The 13,628-nt window shown below is 55.0% G+C and overlaps 1 protein-coding gene across 1 annotated transcript in view; it reads left to right on the forward strand.

Annotated features, from left to right (window-relative positions):
* SNX9 (sorting nexin 9) overlaps nucleotides 1-1,861 on the forward strand; it is an 83,556-nt gene extending 81,695 nt beyond the window's left edge. Inside the window, exon 18 of the mRNA XM_045842936.1 lies at nucleotides 208-1,861. Coding sequence (XP_045698892.1) covers nucleotides 208-255 — 48 coding nt within the window. The 3' untranslated portion in view covers nucleotides 256-1,861. The remainder of the gene's footprint in view (nucleotides 1-207) is intronic.
* The last annotated feature ends 11,767 nt before the right edge of the window (nucleotides 1,862-13,628 follow it).

Genomic DNA, 13,628 nt, shown 5'->3' on the forward strand with positions numbered 1-13,628 from the left:
GGGGCGGGCGCTGTCCCTGCCGCTGCCGTTGAAGAAGGTCCCTCCGGGAGCAGCGTGGAAGCTGGGTTGGTGCCGGCACAGCCTAGATGCGTAGACCCCACGGTTTGAAATGGTTGCAGTGTTTCTAGCTGCAGAGACACCGAGATACTAGAGTACTCGGAAGTTGTGCCGGAGGTGACATCTCAAAACCCTTCTGTTTCCCACCAGATTGCAGAGAAGCTGAGGCAGGCCCTCGGCCGCTTCCCGGTCATGTAGAGCAGACGGAGTGCGACAAGGAGACCTCCGAAGTGCTTCTCCTGACCCGGGGCAACGCCGTTCAATATTCTCCCCCATCATCCGGAAGGAAGGAAAGAAAGAAAACCAAAAAGTTAATGGAGATGCAAAAAAAACGACATTTATTTTATTACCAGCCTAAATGCATCAGTTATATCGTCTTCTTTTCTTCGTTTCTACATCCATTATTTGAGCCAGTGGAAATCGTCTCTATTTTTGGAAAGTATTTAAAATTAGCAAAATTTTGAATGGAAAATTAGAGGTTTCCCCACCGATATTTTCTATAAAATTGTAACTTTCGGGTCGCCCATAATCTTCCAGTTCTTACCCGAGGTCAGATAATTACTAATTGCTTTCTTAAAAGTATGAAATATGCCAGAATAAAAGAAAATACATTTGTATATATTTTTATAATTCTCTTCAGTGCTTTGAGACGCCTGTCTCTTTGGGAAAAACTACATGCCTTTCACTGACAGAAATGCCTAAGGCTCAGTGCTGATGGTTTTCAGGAGAGGAAGCGAGGGGGGGCCCTGGCTGCGGGGGCTGCCCGGGGGCTCCTCCTTTCAGAGGCTGCAGCCGGGCAGAGTGCGATGCCGGGCTCCAGGACCCCCCCCCCACCCCAGGAAGGGTGCTCTGGTGTCCTCGAGGGGCGCCGTCCCTCCGCTCCCTTCCTCCCTGAGCAGGCAGGCTTTGTGCTGGGAGGAGCGCGTGGGAGGAGTTGGAGTCGGTTTTCAAATACTCTGACTCTGCCCCCTGGGATGGAGCAGCCGCACTGACCCACTCCCCCACCCCCACCCCCATGCTCAGGAAGGAGTGCACCAGGGTGGGTGTGGGGGCGCAGGCAGGATCCTCCGGGGCTTTGACCTGCCCCGGTCTCCGGCTGCCCAGCCAGGCGCAGTGGGAGAAGGGAACAGGGTTCGCCCCTTGACCCCGCCCACTGGTGATGTCGGAAAAGATGGGAAACCCAGTTCCGAGAGCCCCTCGCATCCCCTCCAAACAGGAAAGCTTAGGGACTGAGAAGCACAGCAACCTGAGTCCTGTGCGCTGATCCCCGGCCTGGCGGCCTTCCTCCTGACTGCACCCCGGCTTCAGGCAGAGTGCCCCCCCACACACACCCCGCAGTCACTGGGACTGCGGTCAGTGGCCTGAACCGCGGCCGGGTCTGTAGACCGGTGGCTTCCCCCTGGGCCCAGGGCCCCGCCCTGCACCCTTGCCTTACCCGTGAGCCCCACGGCCGGCCGTCACTCCCCTGGCCTGGCGACTGCCTTCCGGAGAGCGGGACCTTCGGCCCGCATACAGTGAAACCAAAAACTACGTAGGAGGGGAGACCAGACGGGCATGAAGGAGAACTTCGTGTTCCTCAGTTTCACGGGTTTTTGTTAATGTTTTATAAGTAATTTTCCCTACCTGATTTTTCTTTTATAAAATCTAATAGAACAGTGTTTATGATACACCATTTAATATATGTACAAATTGTAAAGAATATGTATAAATGTTTACACAAATGTAAGAGCATGTAGAAGCCAACATATAAACAAATTGTTTAAAAAAACTGTACAGTAAATTCTCAAAACACTTTTTCAAAACACTCCTTGGTGTTCTTGTGTGGTTTTTTTAAAAACTCGTTGCTGTGTGCTGCCCTCTGCTGGAAACAGTGCCCCTGGTGCGGTAGGTGCAGGCTGGGAGGGGCGGGGAGTGTCGCTGGCGTGCACGGGCCTTGGGCCTTTGGGCCACTTCCTCGGGCGGCCTCAGGGGGCCCGCTGGGGCCAGTCCGGTAACGTAACGGCTTCTGTTCCCTCTCTGCTGCAGCGGCGCAGTGGCTGCTCCCCGAGAGGAGAGGAGAGGAGAGGAGTTCCCTGCAGGGGTGGCAGGGCTTTCCCCCTGCACCCTACAGTCCTGTGCTGTGTTCGCCCGTGAGCCTGCCGGAGGCTCCAAACCACCTCCCTCCCTGCCTGCCTGCCTGCCTGCCTGCCACTCCGCTTTGGGCACACGGGACCTGTGAGTCCGCAGGCCCCACAGGGGAGCCGCTTGCACGGCAGCCTGCCCTTGGGGCGGGGCCTCGCCTCGTCCAGGACCCCACGCCGGGTGTCTGCATGCCCTGCATCTCGGTCAGCTCAACACAGGCCATTCACCCCCACACAGCAGCCACCTCCTACCTGCTGCCATCACGTAGGATGAGGAAGGGGCCAGGGGTGGAAGAGGGACTCTGGACCGCCCTGTGCCCCCCCCACCCCGAGAACAGCGAAGCTGACCATGAGCCAGGGAAAAAGGACGGTGAGGGGGGGGTGTTGAGAGTGGAATGTTACCCAGTGGATGCTCTTGCTCAGCAGACGCCCCGCCAGGGGGCAGGATGCTAACAGCCTGGTGTGCACCTCGTGCTCCCCGGGTCCAGAAACACCGCCCGGTCCTCGCAGGCTGATCTTTTCATTGTTTATGTCAGCCCTTAGATATCGCAGAAGGGGTGTGTGCATGGGATCGCTACAATTTTTACAGGTGTTGACAACGTAGAAGTGGCGGGTATTGGAAAGGAGCTGGGGAAGAGGGCCGGCGGGAGGCGCTCTGGCCCGGAAAGCGGGACGGGGCTGTCCGAGATCAGTGTCTGCGTGTGCATAGGGCGTGTGATCGTGAGGGACGTTCATCGGGAAACTGTGTTTTCTGAGAGTTTTGTAGCAAAAGGAGCTCGCTGTAATGTCAAACCCTTATTTTGCCATGAGAACAGTGGCATTTCCCAAACCATCTGCTCCCAGATGTCCGTGAGCTCTGACCGCGACTGGGCACCGGGTCTGCCCACACTCGCAGGCCAAGGTTCCTACAGTCACCCCGTGTCACAGGCGTCACCGACGCTTGGAGGCCGTCCTTTCGGCGGAGGACCCCTGGTCATGCACGCAGGTCTGCATTGCCTGTGGGAGCCCTGGGCTCCGGTTGCCAGGCTGGGGCCGACAGCTGTCACCACGAACCAGTCACATAAGCTGTTCATTTCTGGTCCTTGTGTCCCTAAACCTCCCATGGCTTCCTCACAGGAACGCAGGGGAAAATGCCCAGCTGGCCTTCCTGGGGACTCCTGCAGGGGGCGCCAAACTGACTGTCTTGTCTCCTTTCTCTCCTCTCCTGTGCTTTGCCCTTCAAACCCTGCCCACCGTGGTCTCCCTGAATGCTGATTCCTGGGCTCAGAGAGAACCTCTATCCGGTTTCTCCTCCTGTCCTGAGCCTGGAATCTGCATTCAAGGGGTAATCTGGGGCCTCCATGGGGCTCACCTCATTTCTCCTCTCAGTGACCCTGCCCTGCCTGCGTCTCATGTCTGAAACCTGGTCCGTAGATTCTGGCTTTTTCGTGAAGGAGGGTAAGCCGGCCTCTATGACTCCTGTCATGGCTGGAAGCGGAAAGCCTATGACTTACGTTTTAATTCTAAGGTGGGGGTAGTTTTCCCACTCACAGAGAATGTCGGAGCTGGGGCTCGGAGCAGCCGGTGCAGACCGGTTGGCGTGGGCGCCTGTGGGCCCCGGGACCTGCGGCAGCCATCACCGCTGCTTAGGCAAGACCACGCTCCAAACACAAGTGCGCCGGCTGCCAGTCGGGCCTCTAGCCTCACAGCTGGAAAAACAACCCAAAGCACACCTGTCAGGTGGGCGGGGGCGGGGCGGGGGGGGGGCTGCAGAGCCTTGCCCGTGCCAGGAACCACCAGGGTTTGCTCCTCCAGTTCGATGCCACCTTCAGGGAGGGCCGACCAGAGGCAGGGCCGCTGTTCAGACCGGGGTCTGGCTGTTGGGTCACTGTCCACGGAAGGGGTTTGATGACAAAGCACGTGCCCCGGCACAAGAGCTGGAGGAGACGGGGTGGGGGGCAGCCATGGCTGCCCAGCCCCTCTCCCCGAATTCCCTGCACAGAAAAGAGCAGGCCGCCTCTCCGGGAATGGGGCGGGGGGTGCAGGGGCTGTTACCTTTCCACCCTTGACCCTCCTCCAGAAACACCCCTTTTCCGAGTGGGTTGCCGAACCCATGGAGAAAATGCCACGCAGCAGGGGCCTCCCGTCACCCTGTGGAGAGCGGAGAAACAGTGACAGGGGAGTAGGTGTTGGTCTAACATCCACAGGACCTTTCTGGAAATTAGATGGGTGCTGTGGCTCACTAACAAGGGGGGGCTGGATACTGCCCCTGTCTTGTGAGTACATGAGAAAGGAGAAGCTTCCTTTAGGTTTTATTTTTCTTTTCTTTTTTTTTAAAAGATTTTGTTTATTTATTTTTAGAGAGGGAAGGGAGAGAGAGAGAGAGAGAAACATCAATGTGCGGTTGCTGGGGGCCATGGCCTGCAACCTAGGAATGTGCCCTGACTGGGAATCGAACCTGCGATGCCTGGTTCGCAGCCCGCGCTCAATCCACTGAGCTACACCAGCCTGGGCAGGTTTTATTTTTCTTATGTTTGAACATTCTCAAAATATAATTGTATAGAAATTAAAAATAAAATATAAATTTATATTTTAAATGATAAATGTATAATGAAATATAAATATGAACTAAACTACGCTTCTAATTTTGTTTGAAAATTATCAAAGTAGAAAATTTTTAAAAATTGCTCTTGAATTTTTCATCACACACAATTCATTTTGAAAAGTAAAGTGAAATTGCAGATTACTACAATGGTGATTCCCTTTTGAACGTAACTTAGTTAAATCTTCCAGTAACATATTATAGCCAGTGGATGGAGGGGTATTTTGAAATGTTTTCACGAAGTAACAGAAAACTATAAAAGTCTTCAATAAACAAGTCTCCAGGGAGGCTACCTTAGCTGGGGTAGCAACTCAGCAATGCCATCAAAGACCCAGGCAAACGCTTTTTGTTCTGTTATTCTTAGCACGTCAGCCTGTTGTCTCATGATCACAAAATGGTTGCATCAGCTCCAGGCATCACACCAATACCTAAGGTAGGAAAAAAATAGAGGAATCCACACCAGCTGTTTCTGTCCCTTTTATAAGAAAAAGGCAAACGCTTCTCCAGAAGTCCCTAATAAATTTCTGCTTAAGACTCAGGGGCCAAAACTGTGTCCCATAGTCCCCATTGGCTACAATGTGTCACATAGTCCCCACTGGCTACCGTGGAGACTTGTGCAGTCTCCTCACTTGGAGCTGGACAGATGAGAAAGGGCTGGGTGACTGGCCAGCGGTGTCTGCCGCATCTGGCATAGCCAGCATCTGACACTCATTCTCATTTAACGTAGGGCTTGATGCTGCCTTAGAGACAACTGTACGTTATTTTCATTTTTTCCATATTTCATGTATTTCCTCCCGAGGCAGACACGGGGAAGTGGAAAGGCAGGAATGATTTCTGACCTGCCCCTGGGAGCCCTGAAGCCCCGGCAGGACTGGCTGTGGGACCCCCAGCCTCCAAACTTCTCCCCCGGTGTTTTTTCCTATTGGCTGCACTGCCTCTCTGGTTCCATGTTTTATCTGTGTGAGAGGAGGTGTTTTTCCCCATGTTCCCGACACACCCGGGCAGCCAGAGTGGTTCTCCTCGTGCGTGGACGCAGGCACAGGTCACTGGCACCTTCTGCCCAGCTCGGAAACTGGAGCCCCCCGTTTCCCTGCAGCCACGACCACACTCCCGCAGGGGGCGTGGAAGACAGAAGTGGGGCGAGAGGTGTATTTTCCCCACTGGCCATGGCGGGGAAAGCAGTGCATCCTCCCAGCTCTCAAGCCGTCTGTCTTAACCTCAGCACTGGACGTAAGTCCATGTAAGACGTCATGAAAATAACAAAAATGACCTGCCGGAGTTCGGGGAGCGCTACCCAGGTCGCCTGGCTCCCACCGTCCGCCGGAGGAGAGCTCACTGATACCGCTTCCCGCAGAGCTCGTGAACAGAGGTTCCCAGTTTGGCCCTCGGCGAGGGCGAGGCGTTGTGCTCTAAAACACCCCGTGGTTTGTGTTTTCGGGGTGTTGTGAGTTGAAGGGTGCCACACGTGAAAGACCTGGGAGGGCTCCAGGCCGGCCCCCACGGGTACTCGGGGTCTCCGGGCACAGGGCTGTGCTCGGGCTTGAACTCCTTCCTGCCCTCAGGCCCGGCAGCCCGCCGGCACCCGCACGTGTGTGTTTGACAACGATACTGACCAGCCGGCCAGGCCTCTTCCTCCCCCTGCGCCCGGAAGGCTTGCTCGGATTTAGTTACCCGAGCTTTCTCTGCCTCTCGGTGCCAAGACTGTTCAGGAAGTTGTGAGGATATACATTAGACACCACTTTCTCCACCTTCTCTTTTCCTTCTGCTGTAACTTTCCCCACTCTTTCCAAAGCCCTTCGTACAAAAATGTGAAACTCTGCATCGGGTCACCCAGGGCGACTCCCTCCTCGGGCCCAAGGCCGAGGGGGGCCCTGTGGTCCGAGTCACTTCCCAGGGCCGTTCCGAGCAGAAGGTGCTCGCGGCTTCTCCCCGACGGAAGCGCTGGGGCTTGTGCAGACAGCATCCTGGGTCGTCGGCTGGAGCCTTGGAGCACTAACGGGGAACTGACTTCCTGTCCGCAGGTGAGAGTACTCATCCCTCCGTCTTTAGGACATCCCTCCAGTTCAGCGCCAGAGAAGGAAGGAGGAAAACCAGCCACAGGAGAGAGAACAGGATGCGGCTGATGGCATGTGTTGTGAAAATCTGGTTGGGTGAGGAAACTGCCATCTCAGAGTGACCCTGCACTGGGTCACCCACCCCTGTAAGGAGCTGATGAAAGACACAGACCCTCTCCCCAGAAAAAGCGGGCAAAAGGCACACGAATAATGTGCCTACCATCGCACGTGATTCATGAATACGTACATACACCCTTCCCAGTACTGCATGGACCACAGACCAGGAATTCCTATTTTAGAAGCAAGTTAGAAGAAGCTGATGACAAAAATACCTCCTCTAAGTGGGTTTGGGAGATTAATCAACTGCAGACACATTTCTGAGGACAGGAAGAGCTGGCGTCATGCAAAAGAAGGGGGTGAGGAACCGGAGCTCCTCAGAGAAAATGCTTAGCTCACCGGGGTGAGTTCTCCTGGTACAGGGATACGCTGTGTGTTTATGCTGGTGGTTTTCCATCCTGTTTGGGGGTGTGGTGAGGGAAGAACGAACCCTTCTGCACTGCAATGGACCGATCCATCTGGAAAGGATTTAAACACATCAACGAAAGAATTCAAGCTCACGGAAGTGGTTTGCTTTTGCAAATTTTCGTTTTTGCTTGGCTTCCTCCTGTGGGTGGGTCGTTTTCCAAATGCCTCCTTTTCAAACCCTCCTGCTTCACCAAGGCAACGTGTGTTCAGACCTCTGGTTGAGGGGCGACAGAAGAGGGATTGCAGCAGTCAGGACAGGCAGGCCACTGCAGCTCGAGCTGCGTAACAAACATCCCAGAGCCGAGTGGCTCAACGTGGCAGGAGTTTCTTTCTCCTGCTCCTGCAGGGTCGTCTGTCTCCCAGGCCACGTCTCTGCCAGCTGCTGGCTCAGTGTCCTCAGCGGAGCCTCTTTACGTCACCACTCACTCCACTGTCACCGTGGAAGCACACGCATTGCTCCCAGCTACCTTTCTGTGGCCAAAGCAGGTCCCATAGTGACGCCTGATTTTATGGATTCAGGGGGTACGGTCCACCGGTGGACCCCGTGGCAATGAGGAGCAGGCGATGATAAACGTTGTAATGTCTGCTCAGGGACACCTGGAAGGTGCTTGAAAATTGCAGTGAATTTTGAGGAACTGTGCTACGGGAACGGCCCTGCCCCGGGGCAGGGAGGCAGGTGCCGCGTGAGCGCGTGTGGGAGTCTGGGTCGCCGGGGCCGGTGGAACTCGCTAAGTGCATGCATGTCTGCGTGGCACATGTCACTGCCGGAGCTGCCAGGCCACGGTGATGGCGTGGGGCCGGCTCCGGGGAGGTTCTGAGAGGTCACGGTCCGGCACACTCTGCTGCTTCAGGTGCGTCCTGAGAAAAGCTGAGTTGAGACTAAATCTAGTTACAGCGACCTGAGCTCGCATGTCCAGTCCTGTGTGTGTATGTGTGCATGCGTGTGTGCGTGTGTGTGCGTGTGTGTGTGTGTGTGTGTGTGAAGATGAACTTCCAAACAACCGTCCTGTTAAGGCCGCCTGACACCCCTCCTGATGGCGGGGAGGCCGGGCTGTCCTGGGGAGCTGGGCGATGTGCCTTCAGGCTCACCTGCCTGCGTGGCTGTCCCTCACCCCCGAGGGCGGTCAGTGGCCAAGAGGCACCGCTGTTCTGAGGTGAGTGACGCTGGAGAACTGAAGGGAAGTCACCTGCTTTCCTCCCAGCAGGTCGGGGCCGGCTCGCCAGGTGGGGTGGGGCGGGGCAGCGGTCCCCCGGCCCAGGCTGCCTGCAGGGAGAGGACAGAGCCGGCCTCCCTGAAAGCCAGCCTCACGAGCCTCCTCCTCCAGCTCTTCCCGTGACTGTGGCTGCTCCATTGCTCTCGTGCCACCAGACCGTGAGGCTGAAAGATGGCAGCACGTGTCCCTGGCACTGCCGTTCGTCCTGTGTCCACCTAAGAGACCCAGTTTCCCAGCCATCTCCAAGCAGGCGTCCGAGGGTCCTTCATTCCTGCACTCAGCAGAGACTCCCCGAAAGCCAGGTGCTGGGGGGCCAACAGCCGCTCCAGGGGCGTTGTCCTGGCTCTCGGAGCGAGGTGACCAGTAGGGGACGCAGAGTGACAGCCACACTCCACGCCGCCCACGGCAGACCTGGCGCCGTTCCCTGCCTTTTCCAAGGATCAACGCACTTAATTCTCACGACTTCTCCGTTTAAGAGATGAAGCATGCCGGGCCCCAGGGAGTTCAGTATTTAAGTTGCTCAAGGGCACCCCTGGTGGAAAGGGCAGACCCAGGACCCAGACCAGGGTCCCGAGGCCTCACATCGGGGTCCTGCAGGGCTGTGTCTGAGGGAAGGAGGCCGAGGAGAGCCCAGACGCCTGTGGGTTGGAAGAGGGAAAAGAACAGAGAAACATGGTGGGGGCGTGTATGGCCAGATCCCTCCACAGGGTCACATGGAGGCTGAAGAAAGTTGAGAAGTGGCCCAGCCAGTGGCCATTGGCACCTCGAGCTGGGGCTTGGCACAGTCACAGGACCGAGTGGGGAGGGCGGGCCTGCAGCTCAGGGCTGACGAAAGAGTGGCAGGTGGGAGGCCGGCAGGGGCGGAGGGGGACTGCACCTGAGTGCCATCAGAGGCTGAGATGGGTCACATGACTCACCGTGCAGTCTTTCCAGCAAGGAGGTGAAGCTGGAGGCCAGTTACAGCCAGAGTCCAGTGATGGGGCGGCCACGGTGGTCACGAGGAGAGAGGGGCCCAGGTGAAGCTTACCTGATTTGGTGTGGAATTGACAGTCAGGTCTGCCAGGACATCTCCAGCTTACTTCTAGCACCCCCAAATGGTGCTGGGAAACACCCACAGTCTTGCAGACTGGCTTTACTTTCCGTTCCTGACCTCTGTCTGCGAAGGGCCCCAGTGAGAGGTGATCTGGGCTCGGGGGCGGGCCCTCTTTGCAATGGGAGACACTGGAGCACATCTGTGCCCTGCTGGGAATGACTTGGGAGACAGGGAGAGACGGGTGGCATGGGGCAGTGTGTGTGTGTGTGGGGGGGGGGCGGCACACAAAGTCCTTGGGGAGGGAGGACGGTCAGGGTCCCAGCACGTGTGGAGGAGGCAGAGACCCGCCCTCCATCACTGCACACGAGGTTGGTTCCAGGAGCTGAGGCTCCACCTCGCAGGGATGCCTGCGGCCAGGCCGGCTGCTGAGGGTGGGGCTGCAGGGCGTCGATGTGGGGCGGGGAGCAGCTGGTTGGAAGGACTGCCTCCGAGGAGGGAGCTGAACTGCACCCTGTCCGGGACTCACAGGCGGGGAGCCCCGAGGCGGTGCGAGTGACTTTCCCGGGCCTGTCCGCGCCTGCCTGAGCTCTTGAAATCCTTTTGCCACCCCCACCCCCACCCCAAAAAAACCAGGACTTCTTGGAGCAATGATTCATTTCGGTCAAGGAGCAGAAAATGTGCAAGAGGAGCCGGCTGCTGTCCTGCCAGAAGGCGCAGAACCGACAGACCAGGCGACTGGCCAGGAGGACCAGGGACGAGCTTGCAGAGGTCCCCACGGGCCCGAGAGGGGCGCGAGAATCATCGGTGTGGCTCAGCGTGCGCTGGACCGGAACACACCAAATGCACTTAAACTCGATCACGAGTTCATAATGAAAGTAAATTTTTTTAAAAAACAACAATACTAAATTAGTTGGTCGCCATTGGAGAATTTGAACGAACCAACTCACTGAATTCAAAGTAGCTCGTTATTTCGAACACTAGCAAATGAAGGAAAAGAGTCCTATTTGTTTGGTTTGTTACCGCTCGGTAAACCGACAGTAGGTGGGAGTTCTCTGTGCACGGAATTTCAGCTCCCGGGGAGATGGCATGACTGACTGGAGCAGAGTGTTTGGGGGACAGGACGTGGACGGCACCGATGACCCGTGGCTGCTCATCACGGAGGGGGACAGTCAGATGTGTGCCCCCTCGAGGGGGAGAACACACCCCCACCCAGGAGGCAGAGTCTGCTCCAGCCTCTAGGACACCGATGCAGAGGGCGAAGGAATGGGGGGCGACACCAGAGGTGCCGCGGCCAGCGAGGCAGTGGGTTCGAGACGCGCAGTGACGGACTGAAAAGAGAGAGCGTCCAGATGCTCTGGTGGCAAAAGGCAAGTTTATTGAAAACTCCTGTCATTATATAGTGAGATGTTCTAAAAATAGAATGCTTGCTACGCGATGAGAGTCTTTGTTCAAGAAAGTTTACACACCCCTTCAGGTCACGTACAGAACATCCTGGTTTAGATTAACTCCAAGGACGCACCGCCCCAAGGCGCCGGCACCTCCCCGTCCTTCTCTTGGGAACAATCCGATAACAAACAAGGCCGGGGTAGTGTCAGGTCACCTCCCCGAGGCCAAGGAACAGGCCCAAGCATCATTCTCACAATGCAGGACCCTAACTCTTGACCCCTTCCTGGGGGGCTTGGTTCCCCACATCTCCCCCTTTCTTGTTTAGGACAATTAAGGCAGATATTCCTGCAATGAGCATTCCTACGAACCGCTTTTGTGCGGGCCAACATTAAGTCATTAACCTTTTTGGATGATAGCAAAACCAGGGTCCTCATACCAAGGGGTGGAAAGGTTAACAGGTACAAAGGCAAAAGAAGGTTGTTTCAATACAGCAAATGAACTAACATTCATAGATAAATTAAGGCAGTTAGTTAGATAGCACTGATCACAGGTTAGGTTATATACAGTATTATGAGAGACCTGCAAGTCTCCAGCGATGAACGCGAAAGGGTCGGGCACACAAGCTATCACAGAAACATTCTTCTGATTTCCAGACCAAGAGATGGCGTCCTGGGCTCCTATGTGCATCCACTGGACCGCTCTCTTTGCTACGGTAATATACTGAAGAGAGGCCACAGCTTTCCACAACATAGTCTGATAGGTTCTATTGTTTTTGGTCCAAATTCCGTAGAGAAGATTTTGAGGCCGCAACGAGCCGCTATGAAAGTCACTCCAGTCACAAACCCCTTGGTCGCAAACTGTTTGATTGAGATGGCAAATCCTCCAGGCCGGTCCCCATTGGCTGGGCGACGGGGTCCGACTTCTGCAAGTTGGAATGTCGGCAGGGGGAGTTCCTATGCCAATCGTGGCGGAGGTATTGTTGCGTTTCAAATACAGCATATCAACACCCCAGTGAGTCCCATTACTAAAGTCACTGTCCCAGTCCTCATACCTCTGGATAAGAGTACAGTTTTTCCAGAGAGGTGGAGAAGCAAAGCGGCTGCGTCGTAGATATGCCTGAATAATTGACCATCGCACTCACTGGTATCACGTGTCCGACGGAAGGGGTGCCCAGTACCTGGGTGTTGTTGACATAAACTGGAATGAACTCGTTGTCTTCCCAAGTGACTGGGTGCATGACAGGGGGGTTCGGGACGAAAGCCCAATACACCTCCGCGCTCACCGACAGCCTCAAGAGCCAGATAAGGCTAAGTAACAGCGCCAGCCGGCGCAGCTTCTTCTTCGGCCTCCTGATCCGAGGCTGTGTCGTCAGCGACATCCTCTCCATCCTTCTTGTCAGCTTGCGAATTTTGCTCTTGGGCATGACGAACACAGCGTTCAGGCAGCCAACGAGGAGTCTCAGCGTCTGTAGGAAAAACACACACATACCCTCTTCCCCATACTAATACTGGGTCTGGGCCATGGCGTGACCCGTCAACGGGATCTCTCCAATAAACTTGTGGGTATTGACTCATACGTGGGCTCCAATGGCGGTCAGCTGCAGAGCGCCCTCGGTATCTAGAGTGAGGAAATTTAAAACGAAAAGAGAATGGGCTAACAGTAATTTCGGGGACCGAGGATCATACCATCTCCCCCCTTTTAATTTAGTAAGCTGGTGTTTCAAAGTAAGATGGGCACGTTCAACAAGCCCTTGGCCCTGTGGATTATAAGGGATACCGGTTTTGTGAATAATTCGAAAAAGAGAGACAAAAATCGTGGAAAAGTACGGCTGGTATAGGCGGGAGCATTATCAGTTTTCAGTACACGAGGGGTTCCTAAAATGGCAAAACAGGAAAGGAGGTGAAGAATAACGTTACGGGTATTTTCGCGGGAAGGGGTGTAGCGCATAAAAAAATGAGAACAGGTGTCAATCGTAACATGCAAATATTGAAGTTTCCCGAAGGAGGGAAGGTGGGTTACATCCATCTGCCAGAGATCGTTAGGGCGAAGGCCCCTAGGGTTGACGCCAAAATGAGGAACAGGGGATAAGGGAGCACAGGAAGAGCATGACTTGACAATCTGTCGTGCGGCATCCCTTGGTCAAGCGGAATTGATATCGTAACGAGCGGGCTGACTGATGGTGAAGGGCATGAGAATCCGTAGCTTGCTGTACCTGTGACAGATAGACTTGTGTATGAAGATCAGCAAAATGATTACCTTGCGTAAGAGGACCAGGGAGCCGGGAGTGACCTCGAATATGTCCGACAAAACAAGGGGAAGAACGAGATTGAAGGAGGGATTGAATTGTAAGGAATAATTGGAAAATAGTAGGGTTGTGAGTATGGATCAGAGGGACTGTTTCAAGGACAGATAAGGCACGAACGATATATTGACTGTCAGTGTAAAGATTGATTGCCTGCTGAAAAAGCTCTAACGCGCGGGACACTGCATAGAGCTCAACTTCCTGTGCAGATGAAAAGGAGGTGGACCATACAAAAGTTTTATCAGGAGTAACTAAAGATGCTCTGCCATTAGAGGAGCCGTCAGTGAAGAGAGAAATGGCCCCTGCGATGGGGTCACTGACGACAACCTTAGGAAAAATGAAAGAGGCAACGTGCG

This window comes from Phyllostomus hastatus, unplaced genomic scaffold (genome assembly GCF_019186645.2).
Source record: "Phyllostomus hastatus isolate PE091 unplaced genomic scaffold, TTU_PhHast_1.1 phas_contig_40, whole genome shotgun sequence".
NCBI lineage: Eukaryota > Metazoa > Chordata > Mammalia > Chiroptera > Phyllostomidae > Phyllostomus > Phyllostomus hastatus.